This window comes from Giraffa tippelskirchi, chromosome 6 (assembly GCF_054371585.1).
Source record: "Giraffa tippelskirchi isolate mGirTip1 chromosome 6, T2T-mGirTip1v1.2.pri, whole genome shotgun sequence".
In the NCBI taxonomy this organism is placed as follows: Eukaryota; Metazoa; Chordata; class Mammalia; order Artiodactyla; family Giraffidae; genus Giraffa; species Giraffa tippelskirchi.
In genome coordinates, this window is record NC_137280.1 from 90860996 (window position 1) to 90887035 (window position 26040).

The 26040-nt window shown below is 48.9% G+C and overlaps 1 protein-coding gene and 1 non-coding gene across 4 annotated transcripts in view; both read right to left on the bottom strand.

Moving 5' to 3' along the window:
• The window catches only part of OLFM2 (olfactomedin 2), a 74162-nt gene extending 49457 nt beyond the window's left edge, over positions 1 to 24705 (bottom strand). Inside the window, exon 1 of one of the 3 annotated variants that reach the window (XM_081498137.1) lies at positions 24491 to 24705. In XM_081498137.1, the coding sequence (XP_081354263.1) occupies positions 24491 to 24559 (69 nt within the window). In that variant the 5' untranslated portion in view covers positions 24560 to 24705. Of the gene's footprint in view, positions 1 to 5312; positions 5593 to 24490 lie in introns of those variants that run through there. The other 2 variants (XM_081498135.1, XM_081498136.1) reach the window with 2 other exon arrangements.
• TRNAD-GUC (transfer RNA aspartic acid (anticodon GUC)) lies at positions 22893 to 22965 on the bottom strand. Its single transcript has one exon. It is a non-coding gene; the product is annotated as a tRNA-Asp (tRNA).
• Positions 24706 to 26040: the final 1335 nt, after the last annotated feature.

Below are 26040 nucleotides of genomic sequence, written 5' to 3' on the forward strand. Positions count from 1 at the left end.
GGTGGTCTAGCGGTTAAGAATCCACCTGCCAATTCAGGGGGCAAGGGTTCGATCCCTGGTCCCGGAAGATCCCACATGCAGTGGAGCAACGAAGCTTGTGTGCTGCAACTACTGAAGCCTGTGTGCCTAGAGCCCGTGCGCCACAACAAGAGAAACTACCACAATGAGAATTCTGAGCGCTGCAACAAAGAACAGCCCCCTCTTGCTGCAACTAGAGAAAGCTAATTTAAAATAGTCTCCCCAAGACTCTCCACTCCCCTTATACTGCTCTATGCTTCTTCACAGCACATTTATCACTGTGTGTGTGTGTGTGTGAGCTCAGTCGCTTTAGTTGTGTCCAACTCTTTTTGACCCCACAGACTGTAGCCCACCAGGCTCTTCTGTCCATGGGATTCTCCAGGCAAGAATACTGGCTGCCATGCCCACCTCCAGGAGATCTTCCCAACCCAAGGATTGAACCTGGCATCTCCTGCATTGCAGGCAGACTCTTTACCACTGAGTTATGAGGGAAGCCCTGTATCACCATGTATATATTATCAATTTATCTGTGTGTGCACTTATCTTTTTGTCCCCTTCCCTACCCTAGAATGTCAGTTCCACCAGGACAAAATATCTATCTGTTTTATTCATGGTCATATCCCTGCCACTTGGAAGAGTGCCTGGCGCATAATAGGTGCTCAGTAAATATTTGTTGAATGAATGAATGGAGAAAACCTCCAAGAGAATTCTTGTTATAGAATAAGAGGAGGAGGGATCAGTAGTATACAACCATGTTTAGGGTTGTTCATAAATATTTGGCCACCTCTCTCTGTTTCAGGTCATAGTAGGACCTCCTGTCTCACCCTCTTTGGGGTTAAGCATGCCATATGACTTGTGCTGGCCAATGAAATGTGAGCAGAAGTAACATGGGGTTTCCAGGGGAGAGCTTTAGGAGGCAGTGAGGGGGGCTATGTTGTGCCTTGCTGTCCCTGTTTCAATGATTCTGTCACCATAGAGCCTCCCTCATTCCAGGTCCCTGACTACCACGGACAGAGCTCACCAGCCAACATGGATGCATAGTGCAAGCACAAAATAAACCGGTGCAGTGCTAAACCACTGAGGTGTGAGGCCACTTGCTACAGTCCTTCCTTGCCTCAACTGACTATTAAGGGTCCTTTCCCCACTGAAAACCATCAAGAAAATACAAGGATTCCGAACTTTGGTTCTTACCAGGAAGTCCTCAAAAAGCCTCTTGCTGATAGCTGTCAGACTGTCCCTGTTACTCCCAGGAGGAAAAGGGTCCTCCCCAAACAGAATATTCCTCCTTCATCTCCCATTCCTTCCCTCCAATCCTCAAGGAGGAGGGGATGTACAAAGGCATAACATATAAGATGCAAGTAACTCACTTCAGGCCCTGTAATGACGGCAGCCGCTGGCAATGGGGCTGACAATGCTTAGTCTGGTTCTGAATTTATGACCCCCAGGTGAGAAACCATTCCGCTGAAGGCTCCCATCCCACAGGGATGGTTTATGGCTGGGAGTTGGCCAAAGGTAGTAGCAGAGGCAGCTCCCCCTCCCCATCTCTTCCAGAGATGGTTTGTAACAGCATCTCTCAGAATCTCTTAGAATGCTAAGCTGTTTCTCTGGATCAGATCAGGGAGGTGAAGAATGGCCAGAGGATCTGGGCTCATCCCGTCCTCAAAGAGACCCTTTTTAAAGTCAAGCACCAGCATGCAACTGTCTGCTTCAGGACCGGGAATTCTCACTACCCGAGTTCCTGAACCCCTCAGCTTAACCATGTCGCTGTTACGTACCTTCCTACAACTCTTCCCTATTAAATACCTACTCTGTGCCTTCCATTTGTTCCTCAATCCTTATGAAGGTGGATTACTGATTTAGACATTTGACAAATATTTATTCCATGTCTATTATGTGCTTGGCTGTAATGGCAAACAGAGAAACCTCTCCTTACTGAACCTAGCCATTTGTTTTTATTTGAAGGTGGAATCCTTATGAAGATGCAATTGTTGATTCAGCCACTTGACAAATACTTATTGTAGGCTTACTATACATCAGGTCTTAGGTTTCAATAATGAGTAAAACACAGATGTCCTCATGGATCCTGTGGTTTAGTGGGGACCCTCCTTGACGAATGAGGATATTGGAGCTTAGAGAGATTAAATAATTTTCCCCAAGGTCATAAGACTGGTAACTTGTAAGACCAGAATTCAAACCCAGATTCATCTGACTCAGAGTCCTGCCATTGAGCATCTACTATGTCAGGCACTGAACTGGGATTTTCAAGCATACACACACTTGACATAAAGAAAGTACTCAATAATTTCACTGAATAAACAAAAGAGTTGGATGGATAGAGAGATGGATGGATGGAAGGATGGATGCATGGAAGAATCGATTAAGAGACAGATAATGAACAAAAGGTGACTGGAAAGATAGATGGATGGAGAGGTGGATGGAGAGACAAATGGAAGGATGAAGAGATGAATGGGTGGGAGGATGGTTGGCTGGATGAATGAATGGATGGATAGGTGAGGGGATAGATGTATAGGTAGATGAAACGATGAGTATAAAGATAGGTGGATGGATAGATAGATGAAAGGATGGATGGATGAGGACCTGGATGATAGACCTCTTATCCACAACAGTTCTGTGAGGTACAAATTATCATTCCCATTTTATAGATGAGGAAACTTCTGCCTACAGTGGTCATGTCACTGACCTGGAGTGCAAGTCATAGAGCAAGTTGGGGGAAAGTCTGCATTTCAACCCATGTCTACAGACTCCCAGAGAAGGCAATGGCACCCCACTCCAGTACTCTTGCCTGGGAAACCCCATGGATGGAGGGGCCTAGTAGGCTGCAGCCCATGGGGTCGCGAAGAGTCAGACATGACTGAGTGACTTCACTTTCACTTTTCACTTTCATGCACTGGAGGAGGAAATGGCAACCCACTCCAGTATTCTTGCCTGGAGAATCCCAGGGACAGCGGAGCCTGGTGGGCTGCTGCCTATGGGGTTGCACAGAGTCGGACATGACTGATGCACCTTAGCAGGAGCAGCAGCAGCTACAAACTCCCAAGACCCTTTCTAGAGCACTCTCATGTCACAGTCTCCTTCTAGGTCCTACCCTGAGTTCCTTGGCATCTCGCTCCATAGAGCTCTTCTAGCAAGGCTGAGTGAAACTGAGGGATGGGGGTGGGGATCAAGGATGGGAGAACTATTAGCTTTTAGTAGGTAACTTCATGGAAGCATTGGATCAAGGTCCTATCAGCTACAGATAGGCTAGAGTGGAGACCACGTCAGACCACACACACCCTCACACTTACAGAAAAATTGACACACAAAGGAATCCACCCACACGCATACAAACTAGGCACACACACCATTCATAGATACACTTGAACATATATGCATGCACATCGAAAGACATACATGTCCATATTTATCTGCAGACGTACATATTTGCAAAGACATATTTACACACACAAAGTCATAATTTAGAGGCATGCTCTTACACACTTACATACACATTCCCCAGACATATATACTCCCTATTACCCATATGCTGTACATGATATGAGCACACATTTACACTGATTCACATTTTGTAGATGGTAAGGGAGTGGACTAATCCGGCTTCTGATTTCAATGAGACACCATCTCCCCCACCCCCCACCCCCAAAAGGCAACAGCAAGAAGTCTCAGAGTCATGTAGACAAACATATGCACACATGCAATTACATACATGAAAACCCACAGTCAGGGACATACAACTGCAGATACACACTTAGATACATCCACACCCAGACACAGTGAGTACCGAGGGACACACCCACTCAGTCTGGAATGCATCCTTACATACAGGCAGACACATCTGTGCCCGCATGCTAGCAAAGCACATGAACTTTCTCATAACCTCCACTCACACACGTCCCCATACACACACCAAAACCCACGCATAGATAACCAGGACAGCACTTGATGTGACTGACACACAGAAAGACATTGTTTCACACACTGACTTCAATTCTGAGAATTCAGACTGAAAGCCCTCACCTGGGCCAAGCCCAGTGACAATTCCCTCCAGGGGCTGATGAAACCTGAGCACAGGACATGGCACCCCTGCCTCTACTTGCACGCAACCATTGGGAGCAAAGACCTCTTGCCTTTCAGGGTGGTGGCCATTGGAGGCTCAAGAGGGGAGTTGATGAAGCTGGGGGGGCTGTCAAGCAGGAGAGGGAGACCCCATGAATCCCAGATCCAGATATTGTGAGGAGTCCTAAAACCAGACTGAAGAGGGGAAGGAATGAGGGGTATGGGGCATACCTAGAGGAGCCTGAGGGAAATTTGTTCAGGAGGATGTCTCCCCAGGACACCAAGACCACCATTATTAACCCTGAAGGAGCCCCCCACACACACACATCCTGCCCTCTCCCGACGCGCCCCCCCACCCTCAGCCAAATTCTATGACTTGGGAACCTAGAGGATGAAGGTGATAGAGGAGGATAGGATGGTATGGGGAAGGCAGCAAACCTGGAGTTTCTGGGGGCAGGCCCTGCTCCCCACACCCCCCTCCCCCAGAGTCTGAGACCCCATCTGCTTCCTAGGGTTTCAGCACATGGTGAGACAGGCAATTAGAAGGGAGATGCGGGGCGGGGCGGGGTTGCACAGGGGAGAGGAAAGGAGAGACAGAAAAAAAGAAACACTAAGTCAGAGACAGCTCAACAGAGACACACAGAGAGGGGAAACAGAGAAACCAACTAGAGGAAAAAGAAATCAAGGAGACAGAGCGAGACAGACAGGGAAACACACAAAGAGAGACAAAGATAGAAGAGAGGGAGAGAGACAGGCAGACTGATACACATACGGGACTACTCAGAGACATCAAGACACAAGCACGGAGAGATTGTGAAGGTGGAGACGCTCTGAGACTCCGAGATTTCCCCATTCAGAGGCTGGGTTCCTCCCAGACCCCCGAATCTACCCTCCCTCTTCGCCCCACTCAGCCAGGACCAGGCTCAATTCCGCAGCCCTTGCCGCCTGCACCCCGGGGCCGGAGGGAGCCTAGTACCTTGTTGCCACTCGGACACTGCACATTAAGCCTAAGAAATAATCATAACAATAATAAAGGCGCCGCGGAGGTGGTCGGGGGTCCCAGGGCGCCTCCGCCTCGGCGTCCAGACCCCAGCCCGGGGAAGGCGCTCCCGGGCCTGGGCGCGTGGGGAAAGCAGGGGGCGGGGGCCCCGGGGGCTGCGGCGGCTGCTCGGGCACCACGCCCCCCCTCGGGAGCGCCCCCCAGCGCGGCGGCCACTCACGATTTTCTCGGAGGCGCCCGCGCGGGACACGGTGCCGTTGAGCCCCACGAGCGAGGGCAGCGTCTGCGACATCCAGTTAGTGACCATGGCCATGGTGCTGAGTACGGCCCCGATCTTCAGCAGCGGTACCGACATCGCGCCCCCGCCTCATGCCCCGCGGCTGCCCGCCGCCTGGCGCTCCGTCCCTCGCCTCCCAGTCGCCCCAGGGGACGCGAGCGCGAGCTGGGGGCCGGGCCGGGGCCAGGCCGGCCGGGGGGCTCCGGGACGCTGGCTGCGGCTCTGCGCGCCCGGCGGGGCTCCGCTTATAAAGCGCCGCCTCGGCCCCCCCCGCACCCCTCCCGCGCCTCCGCGCCGGGCACTTCCAGCCGCCGTGACGTCACGGCTCCGGCCCGGAGCCCGGCAGGGGGCGGGGGGCGCCCCGACTACACCCCCTCCCGCCTGGCCACCGCGCTCTGCGCGGGACCCACCCGTCCCGCGAGGGGCCCCCTCCAGCGGCCTGCCCCTCCTGCCCCACCCCCACCGCCGCGGCATCCCGGCCCCGCCCCCAGCGGTGTCCCCGCCCCCAGCCCCCCCCACCCCCAGTGAAGTATTCGCGGGCCACTCTCCACGCACAGCCCCTCTCTTAGACCCCCGGGTGCTTGGCCAGCGTCTAAATGGGCACCCGCCCCACCCCGACCACCCAAAGCTGGCAGGGGGCGGGCGGGAGGCCCGGAGTCACAAGTCCCCATCCACCTACTGCTAGGACACCGACCCCGGCTCCTTAACAACTGGGAGACCAGGCATGGGGTGGTGGGGGACTCTGGTGCGCTCCCTTGAATGGGAAGGCCAAGGGTCTCCTTTTCCTTGGGGAAGGGGCACCCCGGTACCAGGACCACTCTGGGGACCACTTGGTCGTTTTCGGACGAGGGAAGCCTAGTGTGGCGCGTCCGAGACCAATAGATGTGATTACTCGGATGAAGGTTCGGGAATGGGGTCACTTTTGCAGCAGGAGGACCCCCCACACATGACTCCAAGGGGCGGCATGGCCACCCCCGACGGCTGAGACAGAAACTAGCCTTTAGCAGACAAGTCCCAGGCGGGTCTTCACTCACAACTTGAACTTAGGGTGGGGGCGGGGAACTGATGCTTCGGACCCTCCTCCAGACCCCAGGGACCAGCTCCCGGGCCCACCCCTTCAAAGGAGTGGGGAATGCAGTGCCCCCCACTTTCCACCCACGCACCAGCCGGCGGCGGGGGCGGCCAGGCCGCCAGGAGGAGAGCCCGGCCGGTTTTAATTTCCTCTGTTTTCCCTGCACTCACGCCCCCTCCTGGCGTCCCCGCATCACCTCGTGTGGCCGCCGCCACCGTCGCCTTCAGCCCGCGGCCGCCGCCGTCTGGAGGCGGCGATGACTCAGGCCTTTCCTGGGTAGTGGCCGCTCACCTCCCTGGGGAGAAGCGCTGGGCATGGGGGGTAGAGATGGTGGGGGTCTTGACCAATCCTTTTTTTCTGAGCTTAACGATCCAGAGAGGCAGGTTCTGCCCCTATGTGACCTCGAACAATGACCTCTCTCTGCCTCAGTTTCCTCATCTGCAAAGTGGATGGCTGTAAGGACCCGCGGACCTAACACCTGTAAATGGCTCCCGTGTCCTGACAATCAAGCAAAAGATTTATTGAGCATCTACTATGTCCCAAGCACCATGAACAACAGATTTAAAAAGCCCTGCCTTTGTGGAGATGAACATTCTATAGCAGACAAAGGTCCTTCTAGTCAAAGCTTTGGTTTTTCCAGTAGTCATGTACACATGTGAGAGCTGGACCATAAAGAAGGTTGAGCGCCAAAGAACTAATGCCTTCGAACTGTGGTGCTGGAGAAGATTCTTGAGAGTCCCTTGGACTGCAAGGAGAGCAAACCAGTCAATCCTAAAGGAAATCAACCCTGAATATTCTTTGGAAGGACTGATGCTGAAGCTGAAGCTTCCATACTTTTGGCCACCTGATGCGAAGAGTTGACTCACTGGAAAAGATCCTGATGCTGGGAAAGACTGAAGGCAGGAGAAGAAGACGACAGAGGATGAGATGGTTGGATGGCATCACCGACTCAATGGACATGAGTTTGAGCAAGCTCTGGGAGTTGGTGATGGACAGGGAGGCCTGGTGTGCTGCACTCCATGGGGTCACAAGGAGCCGGACAAGACTGAGTGACTGAACAACAATAGGATCAGACAGACAACAAATGGGGGTGGAAAGGAAGGGGCCTATGGACGAAGTAGGGGAGTAAAACTTAAATCGAGGTGGTTGGGAAAAGTGACATTTGAGCAGAGACCTGAAGAAAGTGAAGGAGGGAGCCATTTGGATATCTGAAGGAAGAGCTCCAGGCAGGAAGCAGAGCAAGTGCAAAGGCCCTGAGACAGGAGCAAGTGTACAAGGAACAGGAAAGACGCCAGCGTGCAGGTTGCAGCAGAACAGGCTGGGAGAGATGGTGCTTGTAAAGCACTTTGCTGTGTGTCTGGGACATCTTGTTTCATAAATAGCTGACATTGTTATTATCTGCAACTGATAATGAGCTTTAGAAAAATGAGATGTCTCTTTGCCTACTTGTACTACAGCTTGCATTTAGGAGTGCTGAACACTTTGCAAATACACTTGCTGAGCACTGAGTGAAATCTCCCATGAAAAGTACAGCACCTTCGCTATTTACAAGAGAGGAAACCACTCAGAGAGGAGCCAGGAGATAAGTTCGAGCCCAGGATTTGAACCTAGGTGGGTCTGATTTCAGATCCCCAAGCCATTGGGCTCCAAGCCCTCCCAGTTTAGAGAATTTGGAACAGGATGATTCTCTCATTCGCTAACTGTTGGTAATGTAGGAAACTGCACTAGCTCCTCCCAGACAAACTCCTTCAAGGAGTGGTCTACACTCACATCTACACTTGCTGTCTCTGCTCCCTCACCTCCCATTTCCTGTATGCTTCCCACAATCCTCTCACTAAAGGACCAGTGACCCTACAATTTGTTCATCCCACAGCCTCATTTAGTCACTCTCACATGTAAGCCCTTGTGGATCAGTCCCTTCTTCTTGAAAGTCATTTGTCCTTTGAATTCAATGCTGCACCATCACTGTCTCCTGCCTTCTTCCTAAATGTCTCCTGGGGCTTTGTCCTAGGTTCCTAGCCCCTGTCATTCTGTATTCTGTGCCTGGACCATCCATCACACTCACTCCTAGGGTTTTGGTTCCATTCAGCACATTCCCACTGCAGGACCTTTGCACTTGCTGTCTTCACTATTAACACAGATACACACGTTGTTTGTTCATTTTTTTTTTACTGTATTTATTTATTTTGGCTGTACCATGATATGTGAGAACTTCCCTGTTGGCTCAGATGGTAAAGAGTCCACCTGCAATGTTCGAGACCCAGGTTTGATCCCTGGGTTGGGAAGATCCCCTGGAGAAGGAAATGGCAACCCACTCCAGTATTCTTGCCTGGGAAGTCCCCATGCACAGAGATGCCTAGCAGGCTACAGTCCATGGGGTCACAAAGAGTTGGACACGACTGAATGACTAACACATGTGGGACAAATAGCATGTGGGACCTTAGTTTCCCAACCAGGGATTGAACCCGGGCTCACTACATTGGAAGACAGAGTTTTATCACCACTGGACCGCCAGGGACATCCCTAACTATATTTATTTATTTATTTGGCCATGCCACCTGGCATGAGGGATCTTAGTTTCCTGACCAGTGATTGAATCTACACCCTCTACAGTGGAAGTACAGAGTCATAACCACTGGATGGCCAAGGAAGTCCCTGTGGTTTATTCCTTTATTCTATTTATATTTCTGGGCTATCATTGTGTAGATCAGAGCCATACCCTACCTTTCTCCAGAAAACTACATTTCCCAGGTTCTCTGGCATCCTGGCTTCCTGTTAGTCCCACGCAATGAGAGGCCCTGGAGGGAGACTGGAGAGTGAGGAGGAAGCGAGAGGCCAGGGTATTTCTTCTTTCTCTCTCTGCTTAGGGTGGGAGTGTATTCTGACAGTGGCCATACCTTCTCCATGATTCCATGATCGTAGTTCCCACACACGAGTCTCTTCCTCATCACACCCCCCTTTTGTCTTGTCCCTCCAGTAGCTTTATGCTGTGGCTTATTCCTGGATTCCCTGATCATTCCATTAGTTTGGCTTCTCAACTCTTCCATTTCACGACAAACTAATTCTCTATATTATTAATACATTTCCTCTCTTTGAAACACCTAGAGTGGTTTGTTTCCCTGCCTGGACTCTGAGTGATCTGACCAATGTATCCTCAAAGACCTCCCCTGGCCACCTCATCTCCAATACCACCCACCAGCACCACTACCACCTCTCTGTCCCTTACTCTGCTCTACCTTTTTTTTGAACAATATCTATCACCATGTGACTTTGTATTGTACTTTTATTTGTTTCTGGTCCATCTCTTCCACTAGACTTTCAGCTTCACAAGAGCTCCTACAGGCCTGTGTTTTCCACAGCTGCATCCTTACAGCTTAGGATAGTGCCTGGCATATTGTAGGTGCTCAAGGGGCTTCCTGGGTGGCTCAGTAGATAAAGAATCTGCCTGCAATGCAGGAGACATGAGTTCAATCTCTGGGTCAGGAAGATCCCCTGGAGGAAGGCATGGCAACCCACTCCAGTATTCTTGCCTGGGAAATCCCATGGACAGAGGAGCCTGGTGGGCTACAATCCAAAAGGTCACAAAAAGTTGGACACGACCGAAGCGACTTAGCACACGTGCACGCACGCATGCACAGGTGCTCAAGAAATTATTGAACTGACTGAATCTACAACTGAGACACCCAAAGGTATTTCTACAGTCCATATCTCCACCTAGAGCTCAAATTCCTATGCCCATCTCCTCCTTGCACATCTCCACCTGTGACTTTCACAGGACTAATCACATATGACATCCACCAGAAAAACCTCAATCCAAAAGACAGGCAGAAGCAGGTGCTGGTGATGATGTGAAGAGACCAAAACCTCTTGCTAGTGGAAATATAAAATGTTGCAGACTTCTCTGATGGTCCAATGGGTAAGAATCCACCTGCCCATGCAGGGAACATGGGTTCGATCCCTGATCCGGGAAGATCCTATGTGCCGCAGAGCAACTAAGCCCGTGCGCCACAACTTGAACCTGTGCTCTAGAGTCCCTGCTCCTCAACAAGAGAAGCCACCACAGTGAGAAGCCCCTGTACCACAACCAAGAGTAGCTTCTGCTCACTGCAACTAGAGAAAACCCATGCGTAGCAACGAAGACCTAGTGCAGCGAGCCAAAAATTAATTTAAAAAATAAAATAAACTGTTGCAACTATTTTGAGAAACAATTTAGCAGTTTCCTAAAATGTTAAATAGAAATTGATCGTAAGACTCAACAATTCCATCCACTGAAGAGAAATGAAAGTACATGTCCACGGAAAGACTTGCATATGAATATTCATAACAGCATTATTCACAATGAAACAATTCAAACGCCCATCAACTGGTGAAATGATACACTACGTGGTACATCCATACACTGTGGTACATCCATACAACTGGTGAATACATCCATACCACTGTGGCTCAGTGGTCACGAATCCGCCTGCCAATGCAAGAGACATGGGTTCGATCCTTTGATCCAGGAAGTTCCCACATGTGGCAGAACAATTAAGGCCGTGTGTCACAATTATTGCACCTGTGCTCTAGAGCCTCGACTATTGAACCCACAGGCCCTGAGCACCCTAGAGTCAGCGCTCCACAACAAGAGAAACCACTGCAGTGAGAGCCTGAGTACAGCAACAATGGGCAGCCCCCGTTCAATGCAGCTAGAGAAAAAGCCCCCGTTCAATGCAGCTAGAGAAAAGACCTCACAGCACAACCAAAAATAAATAAATACATTTTAAAAACAAATAATAAGGAACAAACAACTGATATATGCTTCAACATGGGTGAACCTTAAAAATATATTGCTATGTGAAAGAAATCAGATACAAAAGGCCACATTTTGTATGATTTCTATTTACACAAAATGTCCAGAAAAGGCGAATATACAGACAAAGAAATTAGAGTAGTGATTGTCTGAAATGGGATGGGGTGGGAATGAACTTCAAACAGGCGTGAGGGATCTTTTGCAGGTGATATAAATGTCCTCAAACTAGATTGGGATGATGTTTGCACAACTCTGAAAATTTACTAAAAGTCATTGAGTTGCACAGTTAGGTGGATTTAATAGTATACAAAGTGAAAATGAAAGTCACTCAATCGTGTCCGACTCTTGCAACCCCATGGACTGTAACCCGCTGGGCTCCTCTGTTCATGGGATTCTCCAGGCAAGAATAGTGGAGCAGGTTGCCATTTCCTTCTCCAGGGGATCTTCCCGACCCAGGGCTCGAACCCAGGTCTCCTGCACTGCAGGTTGATTCTTTACTGTCTGAGCCACCAGAGAAGACCAATGATATATAAGTTATACCTCAAAAAAACTGTTTAAAAAGGGGACCATCCCTAAACTTTCCCTGAAAGCTCCCTCCCCCGAGGAACCCTGTACTGACATATGAGAATGCTGCTAAGTGGCTTCAGTTGTGTCCGACTCTGTGCGACCCCATAGATGGCAGCCCACCAGGCTCTCCCGTCCCTGGGATTCTCCAGGCAAGAACACTGGAGTGGGTTGCCATTTCCTTCTCCAATGCATGAAAGTGAAAAGTGAAAGTGAAGTCGCTCAGTCATGTCCGACTCTTCGCGACCCCATGGACTGCAGCCTACTAGGCTCTTCTGTCCATGGGATTTTCCAGGCAAGAGTACTGGAGTGGGTTGCTGAGTCCTTCTTTAATTTTTTTTTTTTTTTTTTGCAGCATGTGGGATCTTAGTTCCCCGACCAGGAATTGAACCCACAATCCCTACAGTAGAAGCATGGAGTCTTACACCTGGGCCACCAAGGAAGTCCTTTCCTTAAATTCTACATCCTAGATTTCTTGCTTGCCCTACCCTGGTCCTGGTCCAGATGTACCCACAGTTAGAAACTATCGATTATGCCCCTCTTGTGTTCTTTCTCTGTCCCTACTCCTCCTTTCATATTATCACCAATGCAGCTGAAATTGATGTAGAAATATCTCTGGAAAGTGTCCCTTTTTCACTGTCACCATCACCACTCTAAACATCGTGTTGGGGAGTGCTACAGATTGAATGTCAGTATCCCCCTACTCCTTCCAAATTCACATGCTGAAAGCTAACCTTCAATGTGATAGTGTCTGTAGGTGAAGTCTTAGGAGGTGATCAGGTCCTGAGGGGGGAGCCCTCATGTACGGGATTAGTGCCCTTATACAGAGACCCCAGAGAGCTCCCTCTCCCTTCCACCATGAGGACACAGTGAGAAGACACTGAGAAAATTGTCCTCACCAGACACCAAACCTACCAGCGCTTTCACTTTGATCCGGGACTTCCGCAACTCCAGAACTGAAATAGATTTCTGTTGTTTATAAGCCACCTAGTCTATATTATTCTATTACAGCAACCTGAACACACCAGGAGCCCTGAGAAGAAATCTTTTTCCCCTGACCTGAAAATTATCAGGAGGAAAAAAAGTTTGCAACTGTCAGAAACAGTAACAATAATTGCTAAGGTTTATTGAGTACTTATCTTGATAAGGCAATGGCACCCCACTCCAGTACTCTTGCCTGGAAAATCCCACGGATGGAGGAGCCTGGTAGGCTGCAGTCCATGGGGTCGCTAAGAGTCGGACACAACTGAGTGACTTCACTTTCACTTTTCCCTTTCATGCACTGGAGAAGGAAATGGCAACCCACTCCAGTGTTCTTGCCTGGAGAATCCCAGGGATGGGGGAGCCTGGTAGGCTGCTGTCTATGGGGTCGCACAGAGTCAGACACGACTGAAGCAACTTAGCAGCAGCAGCAGCAGCAGCATGAGCTTTCCTTGGAAGGAAACCTATGACAAACCTAGACAGTATATTAAAAAGCAAAGACATTATTTTGCCGACAAAGGTCCATATAGTCAAAGCTATGGTTTTTCCAGTAGTCATGTACGTATGTGAGAGTTGGACCATAAAGGAGGCTGAGCACTGAAGAACTGATGCTTTCAAATTGTGGTGCTGGAGAAGACTTGTGAGAGTCCTTTGGACAGCAAGGAGATCAAACCACTTGATCTTAAAGGAAATCAACTCTGGATATTCATTGGAAGGACTGATGCTGAACCTCCAGTACTTTGGCCACCTGATGCGAATAGCCAACTCATTGGAAAAGACTCTGATGCTGGGGAAGATTGAAGGCAAAAGGAAAAGGGGACAGAAGAGGCTAAGATGGTTAGATAGCATCACCAACCAATGGATGTGAATTTGAGCAAAATCTGAGAGAGTGAAGGACAGGGAAGCCTGGCATGCTGCAGTCCATGGAGTTGCAAAGAGCTGGACACAACTCAGCAACTGAACAACAACAACAACATCATGAGCTAGGCACCATTTGTAGCAATGTACATGTAATAACTCATTTACCCTCAGAATACCAATATGAAGTAGATAGGGTTACAATTCCAATTTTTTAAATGAGGAAATAGTGGCACAGAGATGCTAAGAAATTTTTCCAAGACCCCCTGGAATCTAGCCCAGACTCTGGAGCCTGTTCCTGGGTCATTTGACCCTATTCAAAGGGGAAAGAATAAATGTTGATCTGTATGTACCTCATGTCATATACAAAAATCAATTCCAGGTAGATTTTACACCTAAATGTGAGAGATAAACAATGAGTATTTTAAGTAAATATAGAAGAATATCTTCATTACTGTGGGGCGGGCAAAGATTTCTAAAACAGGACACTAACAAGCACTAACCTTGAAGGAAAAACATTATTATTTAAACTGCATTCAGGGACTTCCCTGGTTAGTCCAGTGGTTAAGAATTATCCTTCCAAAGCATGGGAAGTGGATTTGATCCTTAGTCAAGGAACTAAGATCCCACATGCTGTGGGGCAACTAAGCCTGCAAGCTGCAACTTGCAGAGAAGCAGCACAACAAAGACCCAGCACAGCCAAAAATAATTAAAGTTCATTTGTTAAAAAAATATATATATATACCATAGTAAAAAATAAACTACATTCAAATTAAATTCTATTTATCAAAGACATTAAGAGAATGAAAAGACAAGCCACATAGTAGGAGAAGATATTTGCAATCCTATGTCCAACAAAGAACTGACATCCTAATTTTAATTTATATGAGAAACAGAAACACAGATACAAAATTTGGATGTATACAAAACACATATTCTTACAAATTAATAAGAAAAAGGCAGACAGCCTAATAGCAAAATGGGCAAAAGACTTGAAAAGGCATTTCACAAAAGGGAATACTCAAGTGGTCAATAAACATGTGTAAAGGTATTTAAATATTATTAGTCATCATGAAATGTAAATTAAACCCAAAATGTGATACCACTATACACCCATCAGAATGTCTAAAGTGAAACAGAAAGACAACACCAAGTGTTGGTAATGATGTAGAGCAACTGGAATGCTCAGACACTACTAATGGGACAGTAAATTGGTAAACTCTTTGAAGAGTCTTTGAAACCTTGGAAGACTGTTTGGCACTTACCTCCTCAAGTTCAATATATTCCTCTCCTGTGTATGTGTTCAGTTACTAAGTCATATCTGACTCTTTGTGATCCCAGGGACTGTAGACCACCAGGCTCTTCTGTCCATGGGATTCTCCAGGCAAAAATACCGGAGTAGGTTGCCATTTCCTATTCCAGGGGATCTTACTGATCCAGAGATCAAACTTGTGTCTCCTGCATCTCCTGTATTGGCAGGCAGCTTCTTTACCACTGAGCCACCTGGGAAGCCCATATTCCTCCCCTATGACTCAGCAGTTCTTCTCCTAGGTATATATACTTGAGCCTCACTATTTGTGGGTTCCATGTTGTCAAACTCACCTACTCAGTACAATTTATTTGTAACCCCAAAATCAATCCTCCTGGAGCTTTTGTGGTGATTCATGGACGTTCACAGTGTAGCAAAAATATTGAGTCACTGACACGCAGGTTCCCGATGGAGATCCAATGCAGCCCTGCTGTGGGCCTCTTGTTTCAGTTCTCGTAACTGCAAACAACTTACTTTCTCACAGTCTACTTGATGCTGAAATTGTCACATTCTCATGCATTTTATTGGTGATCTCGCTGTTTTAAGGGACCACATGCACAGTGCTAAGTTCTGTCTAGTGTTCTAGGCAAAAGAAGGTTGTAAAGTGTCTTCTAGAGAAAATAGGACTCATTGATAAGCTTTGCTCAAGATGGTCTTTGGGGGACTCAGTTGGTGGTCCCGTGGTTAAGAATCTGCCTTGCAATGCAGGGGATGCAGGTTTGAGCCCTGGTTGGGGGAACTAAGATCCCATATGCTGAGGAGTAACTAAGCCTGAGTGTTACAACTGCTAAGCCTGCATGCTCTGGAGCCTGTGCGCCACAACCAGAGAGCCACATCTACTGAACCCTAGAGACACAACTGGAGAAAGTCCATGCACCGCAAGGAAAGATCCCACGTGACACAAGATCCTGCAGGCCACAGCTAAGACCTGATGCAACCAAATAAATTAATTTAACTTAAGTTTTTAAAAAAGAATGCCTTTGGCCACGAGTTTGATGCCAATGAATCAGCAACATATATTAAATTAAGTATTTTTAAATACAAACATTCATAAAAGGGGTTTGCATATTGTTTGGTAACCAAAAATGTGACCAGAGCCTTGCAGGAATCTAATCCCATGATGACTCAGTATTCACAGCAGTCTTCACTAATTCTTTATAGAACATAATCACTTCGAAAAAAGAGAATCGACTGTACATATACACCCAACAGAAATATAAACAAGCATCACTAAAGGCATGCATCAGTGTTTGTTTAAGAACATTTGTGTCAGCCACAAACTTCACCGACCCAAATGCCGAGAAACAGTAGAATGGATATATCACACTCAATATAGTCACACAATGGAACACCAAAAAGCAATAGAAACAAGCAATCTACCACAAAACAATAATATGGAGGAATCTGACAAGCATTATGCTGAGCAAAAGAAACTAGGCTCCAAAAACTATATATTTAGTGACTTCATTAAGTTGAAAAGCAGGTCAAACCAGTACATAGTGAGAGATGCCAGCTCAGTGGTTCCTCTAGGTGGATGGGGAATGTGAAAGTGCAGATGGCAACTAGAAGGGGCATCGGGGGCTCCGGAGTCTTACAAAGTTCCGTTTCTCAACCTGGTACTGGGCACATTATGTCACTTTAAGACAATTTCTAAAGAGTACTGTTATGATTTGCATACCTCTTTGTAGGTATGTTTTATGTCAAGAAGAAAGTTCACTCAAAAATATGAACTAAGGTACCAAGCATACAGAGGTTTCACAGGTGGCTCAGTGGTAAAGAATCTGCCTGCCAATGTGGGAGAGCCAGGTTCAATCCCTGATCTGGGAAGATCTCCTGGAGAAAGAAAAGACAACCCACTCCAGTATTCTTGCCTGGGGAATCTCATGGACAGAGGAGCCTGGAAGGCTACAGTCCAGAGTCTGTCACAACTTAGCAACTTAACAACAACAACCAAGTATAAAACATAAGTGTCATTTCTGTTTGATGTGCAGCAGGTAAAAATGCTAGAATGTCCAGTAGAAAAGCTAGAAAACATAAACCAAGCAAAACTCAGTGTCCTTTGCAAGAAGCCAAAGGGACCATGTTGGCTCCCATATTTCATTCACACAGAGGAAAGGCATGAATTTCTGTCCACACGTACACAGCTTTGCATCCCTCAGAACACATATGGTGTTAATCTTCTAGCCTGTGCCTGCCTTGAGTTTTTTTTTTTTTTTTTTTTTTTTGCTTGGTTACAGCAAGTGTTTAGAAATGGTGTTGAAATATTTTCTCCCTGGAATTCTCTGTCTTGCCATTTCTGCTTTCCTGCCTGGTTCAGAATTCCAAGAGGAGACTTCAAAGGAGAGAGCAGGCCTGGCTGAGGACTTTGGACACTGTACAATGAGAGGTACATTTCCCCTGCCCCCTAAATGTTGGTCCTGCTCTACCCATGGCTGCCACCAACTTGTCTCCAGTTTTGTTAGCTCTTAAATAATTCTGTTTTCATACCTTTACTCTCCCTATGCCGGCCTGTCTTCCAAGTTACAACCGAGGATCTCTCCCTCTTACAAATCCAACCATGTCTCATTCCTGGCTTTAAAACCTTGTATTTAAACAACAAAAAAGCAAACATCCCAGTTTTGAAAATGGACAAAGGTCTTGACTAGCTAGACATTTCTCCAAAGAAGATATACAAATGGCAAACAAACACATGAAAAGATGCTCAACATCACTAACTCTTCTTTTTCCAACATCACTTAATGAAACGTAAATTTAGGCCACAATGAAGAACTGCTTTACACACCTTAAAATGAAAGCCCAGGAGCCACAACTATTGAGCTGGTGTGCCACAAGTACTGATGCCCAAGCGCCCTAGAGCCTGTGTTCTGCAACAAGAGAAGCCACCGCAATGAGAAGCCTGCACACCACAACTCAAGAGTAGCCCCCATTCATCGCAACTACATAAAAGCCCACAGAGCAAAAAAGACCCAGCACAGCCAAAAATAAATTAATTAATTAAAAATAAATAAAATTTATTTTTTTTAAATAGTAACACTTTTTTTTTTTTTTTTAAAGAGTAAACCAGCACTGAGAACCTACTGGAGAAGGCAATGGCACCCCACTCCAGTACTCTTGCCTGGAAAATCCCATGAACGGAGGAGCCTGGCGGGCTGCAGTCCATGGGGTCACTAAGTCGGACACGACTGAGCGACTCCACTTTCACTTTTCACTTTCATGCCCTGGAGAAGGAAATGGCAACCCACTCCAGTACTCTTGCCTGGAGAATCCCAGGGACGGGGGAGCCTGGTGGGCTGCCGTCTATGGGGTTGCACAGAGTCGGACACGACTGACGCGACTTAGCAGCAGCAGCAGCAGAGAACCTACTGGATTTCCCAGAAGCAACACAAGTCAGTGTCTCCGCACAGACTTCATGGAACCTATTCTGACTCCTCTCTGCTCCTTCTGGTTTCTCCTTGATTTGTGGCTGAGCTCTGAATGGATGAGGGCTTCCCTGGTGGCTTAGATGGTTAAGAATCTGCCTGCAAAGCAGGTGACCTGGGTTTGGTCTGGGAATCAGGAAGATCTCCTAGAGAAGGGAATGGCTACCCATTCCAGTATTCTTGCCTAGAAACCCCAGAGACAGAGCTACAGTCCATGGGGTCACAAAGAGTTGAACACAACTGAGCAACTAACACTCTGAATGGATGGGGTTGAGACAGACCGGGCTTCTGTTCTGGAAGTGAAGATAAGTCAGTGTTCTCAGACATGAGTTCCTGGAAAAATCCAAACAAAATCTCCTGCCCCTGCCACAATGCCCTTCTCCCCAACACTGCCAGGCTCAACTTGAAAGAAGTTAAATCTTCCATCTCACTCCTTGAGAGCTCAAATAGCCATCCAGCCTTGGTGTCTGGTATAAGGCTCGAGACACAGAAGACTCACAATGGATGCTTTCTAAATGAATACATGAATGCATGAATAAATGAAAACAGCCAGTCACTGCTTCCCAGGCACTGGCCACTAAATTTTGGGGACACAGAGTCATTGCTAACATCAGCTGCTGAGATCATGAGAAATCTACACACGTCCATGTGATCAACCTGTATGGACACAGAATCACTGTGCCTATACATCCATAGGTGTGAATATGGCACACATGTGTCCTGGTGCCCAGTTTGACCAATGCCAAGTACATGGTCTCTAAACATACACACATACGTGCATGGACACTATAAACATACTACTATTGGGGCAGGGTTAGAGTGAAGTGAGTCATGCAAAAGCAGAGTTGGATCCTGCCTTTATTTAAAATTTTGTTATTTTGTTCATCATGGATTTTTTTTTTGCATTGATTTTGATTTTCTTAAAATATTGCATTAAAATATTTATCTTAGGGGTTTCCTAGGTATCCCAGTGGTTAAGAATCTGCCTTGCAATGCAAGGGACACTGGTTCGATCCTGGTCCAAGAAGATCCCACCCTGCCACGGAGCAACTAAGCCCGTGCACCACAGCTACTGAGCCCGTGCTCTAGAGCCCTTGAGCCACAACTACTGAACCCACAGGCTTCAATTACTGAAGCCCGAGCACCCTAGAGCCTGTGCTCCGCAACAAGAGAAGCCACCACAATGAGAAGCCCAAGCATCCCAACGAAGAGTAGACTCCCCCTCGCCTCAACTAGAGAAAGCCTGTGTGCAGCAGTGAAGACCCATAACAGCCAAAAATAAATTTTTTAAAAAAATATTGGCTCCTGAAGCTATTGGCACCTCCTTCAATTCTGCACCCAAGGCGAGTGCCTCACCTGTCTCACACCCTGGCCAGGACTCTGATTGACACACCGCCCCCAAGGGCATCTGCCTGCACATCCTCACCAGTCAACGGGACACACAGTCTCTGAGCAAACTTCATTCTACCACTAGATGTCGCCCCAGCTCCTTCAGCTTGAGCTCAGCCGCAACCCCTTAGGAAGAAAACGTCCAATTCACTTAATTATCTGGGAGTCCTCGAGATTTCCTTTTACTTCCCTCCACCCGAAACATTTACATTTTCTAATGGAGCCCTGGGGGAACAGTGTCTTAATCCTAAATAGTGGTGCCCTGGAGTGCTGGAATTTTTAGGCACAGATGAAGATGGGTTTTCCTAACGCTTGCGATCCAAGAGCGATGGTTGATTTGAAATGGGTATGGGATAGCCCAAGGGGAAGGTTGTTCCGCTGACCTTCCCTTGGCACAAGAGTCCCACTGTTTGAGAAAGAAAGAGACTCTGTGGCTGACTGATCCATTCATTCCACGGATATTTTTTGAGATCCTACTGGGTGCCAGGCTCTGCTGTAAACACTGATACAACAGATCACCAGACCCAGATAAGTTGCCCCTCTAGGGGGAGAGAGACAATAATTTGTTGTTTTGTTGTTGTTTAGTCTCTAAGTTATGGCTGACTCTTTTGTGACCTCATGGACTGTAGCCCGACAGGCTCCTCTGTCCGTGGGATTCCCCAGGCAAGAACACTGGAGTGGGTTGCCATTTCCTTCTCCAGGGGATCCTCCCGACCCAGGGACTGAACCCATGTCTTCTTCGTGGCAGGCAGATTCTTTACCGGAGCCACCTAGGAAGCCCAATAAGTGAATAAACAAATCCTGGAAATGTACTGACAAAGGCTATCAAGAAAAACTGCACAGAGTCAGTACTCTCAGAGGAGGTGACATTTAAGCAGAAGGGGAGGGAGGAAGTTGAGTAGCTACCTAGAGCAACAGAGGGAATGCCGTGCAAAGGCCCTGAGGCATGCAGTATAAACTGAGCTATTCCTCCTGTCCCATCCTGTGAGGACCCCAGGAAAGAGGGGACCCCAAAGTCACACAGTACCAGAGATGTAGCTAGATCTTATTTATTTATTTATTTTTGACTGTGCTGGGTCTTCATTCCTTCGCTCGGGCTTTTTCTAGTTGCTACGAGTGGGGACTACTCTCTGGTTTCGGTGCAATGGCTTCTCATTACAGTGGCTTCTCTTGTTGCAGAGCACAGGCTCTAAGGCATGCAGGTTCAGTACCTGAGGTGCACTGAGGCTTAGTAGCCCTCCATGGCATGTGGCATCTTCCCAGACCAGGGATTGAACGGTGTCCCCTGCATTGGCAGGTATATTCTTAACCACTAGGACACCTGGGAAGTCCCAATGTAGCGAGATCTGAAAGAGGACTTCCCAGTGGTCAGGAAGGGAGCATCTTTCCAACAGGAAAGATGGTGAGCCTTGAAGCTATCAAGCTCTCTGGTAGCTCCAGACCCTGGATGGATGGACAACTCCTCTGACATGTGTTACTTTCCTGTTCTCAGGGTAAAATCTAAGCTCCCATCCACAGCCCACAAGTTTCTACTTGGTCTGGTCCCTCTTCGCTTCCCTGGCCTCATCTCCCCCTCAACTTCCCCTTCACTCACTCCTCTCTAGCCACACCAGCCTTCTTGCTGCTCCTCAAACACTCCAAGCTTGTTCCTACCTCAGGGCCTTTGTACTTGCTGTTCCTGCTTTGAAAGCTTTCCCCCTGGACACAGAAGGCATCTCTCACCTCCTCAGGGAGCCTCAAATACCACCTCCTTAGAGATACCCTCTCTATCACACCTGCTAAAACAGCTCCCCACCCCATCCACCACCATCATTCTTTAACCTCCTTTGTTGTTTAGTCACTAAGTGGTGTCTGACTCTTTTGTGACCCCATGGACTGTAGCCTATCAGGCTCCTCTGTCCATGGGATTTTCCAGGCAAGAATACTGGAGTAGGTTGCCATTTCCTTCTCCAGGAGATCTTCCCCACCCAGGGGTAGAACCTACATCTCCTGCTTGGCAGGTGGATTCTTTACCACTAAGCCACAAGGGAAGCCCTTAACCCCCTTTACCCTGTTTAATTATTCCTCACGCCACTTGCATTGTATTAAATATTGATTTAGTTGTTCACACTGTATTATATATTTATTCGGTTTTTGTCTGTCTCTCCTACTACAAGGTCAACCCCAGGAGGGCAGGGACTTGATGACTTGGTTCAAGGCTGTACGTCCAGTGCTTCATCATATCTGTTGATTGAATGGACAAATGCATGATTTCCAAAAAGGACCCCCAGTGGAGCCTAGGGTCCATCAATGACGGAGGAGGAGGTTCTGGGAAACAATGGAGGAGACTCAGAGGGGACAGAGCGTCCATTTTCCAGACCTCTCTCTTCCCTGGGGCGCTAGGCTGGGTGAGCAAGCTGGGACACACAACACACTAGCGCCCACTGTAGCTAGTGGGAGGACCCGACCAGCATCACCCCAACTGATTACCCCAGCTAAGTTCCGCCCCATCCACCATTTAGCCCCGCCTCCACGGACTCAGTTTAGTCCCGCCCCCAAACAGCCTCATTTAGCGCCTCCTCCATGAATCTTCATGCGAACCCCGCCCCCAAGCATCTCCCACCCTCTTCTGGGGTCACCCAACAGCACCTCTCACTGCACTCTCCCGCACCCCTAGACAATCTTGGCCACAGGACAGGAAATCTAGAGTTTCCTAAAGGTTAGCAAGGGTGGGGGAAGAGTCCCCAGATGGTGGTTCCAAGGATCCTTCTTGGAAACCCAATTCAACTTCCCTCCCGGTGCATTTTTATCCACCATTCTCTTGAGTGTACGCATCTTTTGGTCTCTTGTCTCGCACTCAGCTGACCTTCTTTACTTCTTTGGGATTCATCTATCAATCGAGCACCTATAGTGTGCTGCCTGATGCCTGGCACTAAGCACACTCCCCATCCCAGTCAGTACTTGGATACTGTGACGGGAAAACAGAGTGAGGGAGGGGACCTCCTGAGGTCTTCTGTGGCCTGGAAATCCTTCTACCTAGAGTCTGATCTCCATCCCTCCCAATGTCCCCAGACTCCCAGGGTGGGCACAAGGGTCTGATTTCTTTCTTCTCTCTCTCTTTTTTTTTTTTTGCCACACTGTGCATTTTGTGGGATCTTAGTTCCCTGACCAGGGATTGAACCTGGGCCCTCAGTAGTGACAGTACAGAGTCCTAACCACTGGACTGTCAGGGAAGTCCCTCTTTCTTCTCTTGACCACAAAAGAGAAGGTACCAGGACTGTTCTTCCTCTGATTTTCTACCTAGAAATCCTTCTAGTGTCCACACTGGCACTGTCCACACCCACGGAGTGGATTATTTAACAAGACGGAAAATGTGTGGGTTCAGGAGCTGGACTGCCTTGGTTCAGTCCTAGCTCTGCTACACCCTAGCTGTCTGAGCTTAAGCAAGTGACCTAATTTTCCAGTGCCTTGGTTTCCCCATCTGTAAAGTGAAGGTAACATGAGCACCCATTAATTACTGATTAAATGCCTTAGTTCATTCTGTGTGCTTGAAACAGTGCCCAGCACATAATAAGCATTTAATAAGTGTTAGCTGTTATCATAATTATTATTTTATTATTTTGGATTCTAGCTTCCTTCTGAGCTTCTAAAGATCAGAACTTAGGGGGCTCCCATCCCCAAGATGGAGGAGGAAAGAGGTTTCCCAATAGCATTAGAAAGCTGGGACCATCCCTCATTTTGCAAAGCCTGCTCAAGAGGTGAGGTAGCATGGAGAGGGAGACATGCTTCTGTGAAAGCATGGAGTGTGCAGTGCACACACACACACACATGGATATACACATTCGTACACACAGTCCTTGCCCCACACACCCCCTTTTAGAATGATGGGCACAGAATGACACACAGTTACCCAAAGCTCCCACACAGCCACACACCTGGTCACACACGTTTTGTACAACACCCAGGTAGAGTGGACAGAGTCATGGGGACACTGACACACACAGTCCTTTACACACAGTCACAGCTGCCCAAATACCACTGGGATTAACACAGCCCTCACTTGCTGTCACTCTGCCAGTCACACACAGATACACAACTCTGGGTCGCAGACTCACAAGCCTTGCATTGTCACAATAGCCCTTCAAGTCACAGCTTCCAGCTGTGACACTCAGACTCTGCCTCACGTACACACACCCTCTCCCAATCCCGCCCCAACTCACGCACAGCCGGCCCCACACCTGCACAGCCACACACAGAAACTCTCAGTCACACCCAACCGTGACACAAAGGCACCCACGTTTACCCAGCACCCCTCCAGCACCTCTTTCACATCCCCATCAGTCACACACATGTGAGTCTCACCCCCTGCCCACACTGGGGGTGCTGGCGAGGAGTGGGGGCTGTGATGGGGGGAGTGAAGGACAAGTAATGCCCAAACCCCCCTGAAGTCCCCTCCCACAACCCCACTAAGCTCGAGCGAGATGGCGGGTGTGGGCTCTCACCGAGAGGTTGAGAACCCTGAAGCTGAAGTCAGGTGGTCTCCCAAACCTAGGATGCTTTGAAGCTGAATTCAAAGCTTCCCTTCTTATTCCCAAAGCCAGGGTGGACGGCCCAGCCCCTCCCCCGCTGCGACCCCCACTTCCCTCACCGCACCGGGCTGGGGGGCCATGGAGCCCCCAGTCCCGTTTCTGCGGGACCCCCTGACCCCCCTCCCCTTCTGGAGCCCTCCGCGCCCGCACCTGCCCGCCGGGCCCCTACCTGTCCGGCGAGGCCTGAACACAGTAGCAGCAGCAGCAGCGGCGGCGGCGGGACCGCGAGCGGCCACATGACGTGCCCCCGGCCCGGCGTCCCGTCCCCCGCCCGCCCTAGCGGCGCCTCGGCCCGGGGACCGCCACTAGGCGCGACCCCGCCCGCCCGCCGGCCAGGGCGACCCTCCGCCGCCGCCTCCCCCGCCTCGCCGGCGGCTGGGATCCCGCCCCACCCCCGCCCCCCGCGCTCGCTCAGAGTCTTTGTTGCGGGCTCCGCCCCCCCGCCCAACCCCCAGCTCGTTTTCGGGAGCGGATCTTGCTGGGTCTGGGGGTGGGGAAGAGGGGGAAGGAAGATGGCACAGGGGAGGGTAGCTGGGGACGCGACCCAGAATCCCAAGGCCACGGGGAGGTGGTCACGGAGATGGGAGGGGGGAGATTCCATCACGTGGTTGTCTATTTCCCCCTCCCTGGGCATTTCCTACGTTGTCAGTGGGGAGTGGGAGGGGGATCAAGGGGCGGGAGTAGTAGGAGGAAGGCCTGGTAGCAAAGAAGAGACATTGAGAGGCCTCGTGTTTAAAGAAGTCAGGAGTGAACAGAGAAACTGAGGCAGAGTCTGTGAAACTCTGCTTTGCAGGAAGGGGTCACGGCCATGACATGGGGGGCGAGGGGTGGGGTGGAAGATGGAGACAAAAAGAGAGACAGATACTGGGGGCGGGGGATCGTTAGACTAGGCCGAAAGGGGTGACCAGCTGGTGGGCACCTTGTTATCACCTTCTCGCCTTCTCCAGGGGTCCTCGGGCTCAGTCTCCCTTCCCCCACCACACCTGGGACAGTCTCTCCCTCTCATTTCAATGGCCCAAGACAGGAAACTAGAATGCTAAGAGAATCAGTATTAACGCCACCTCCACACGAAGCTATTTGCATATGAAGGGCGTCCTTGTCTTGCCTCCATCCTTTCTCTGCCTACCCCCTCATCGGCTTCCCCAATCATCTTCTCTTTCCAAAGTCCCTCTATGGCTTTTTTGGAGGGGAAGGGTAGTAAGGGAGCAAGCCAGTCAGGTTATAGAGGAATCAATCATAAATATTGGGAATGGGGAAGCATGGAATTTTGCTGATCCTACTGTGTGGGACAGATAACAAGTTATGGATGTTTTTGTCAAAGCAAGGAGAAAGAGCTTGTTATATAATAAGACCTGGGTTCCACCCTGGTCTGTCCCTTCTCGGCCATGCAATGCCAAGCAAAGAGCTTTCCTTCTCTTGGGAGACCTGTTTCCTCTTGAGTTGTTGGGGACTTTGTGACTCATGCATAAAGAGAGCACCTAGCCAGCGCTCAATTCCCAGAGGGCATTACTACAATGAAGGATATATTAAAATTATGATCAGGTCATATTGCGGTCAGAGTCATACTGGGTGTCGTGATTGTACATTGTCAATTTGGACATCAGCGCCATTGGGAGTCCTCACCATGGTTCATTCAGCTCCTGCCAGGTGGCCGTTACCCTGGTAACCCCCTCCTCCCTTTGCTGCTTCAGCGCTTGGAGGTAGTAGCTTGCTACTCCT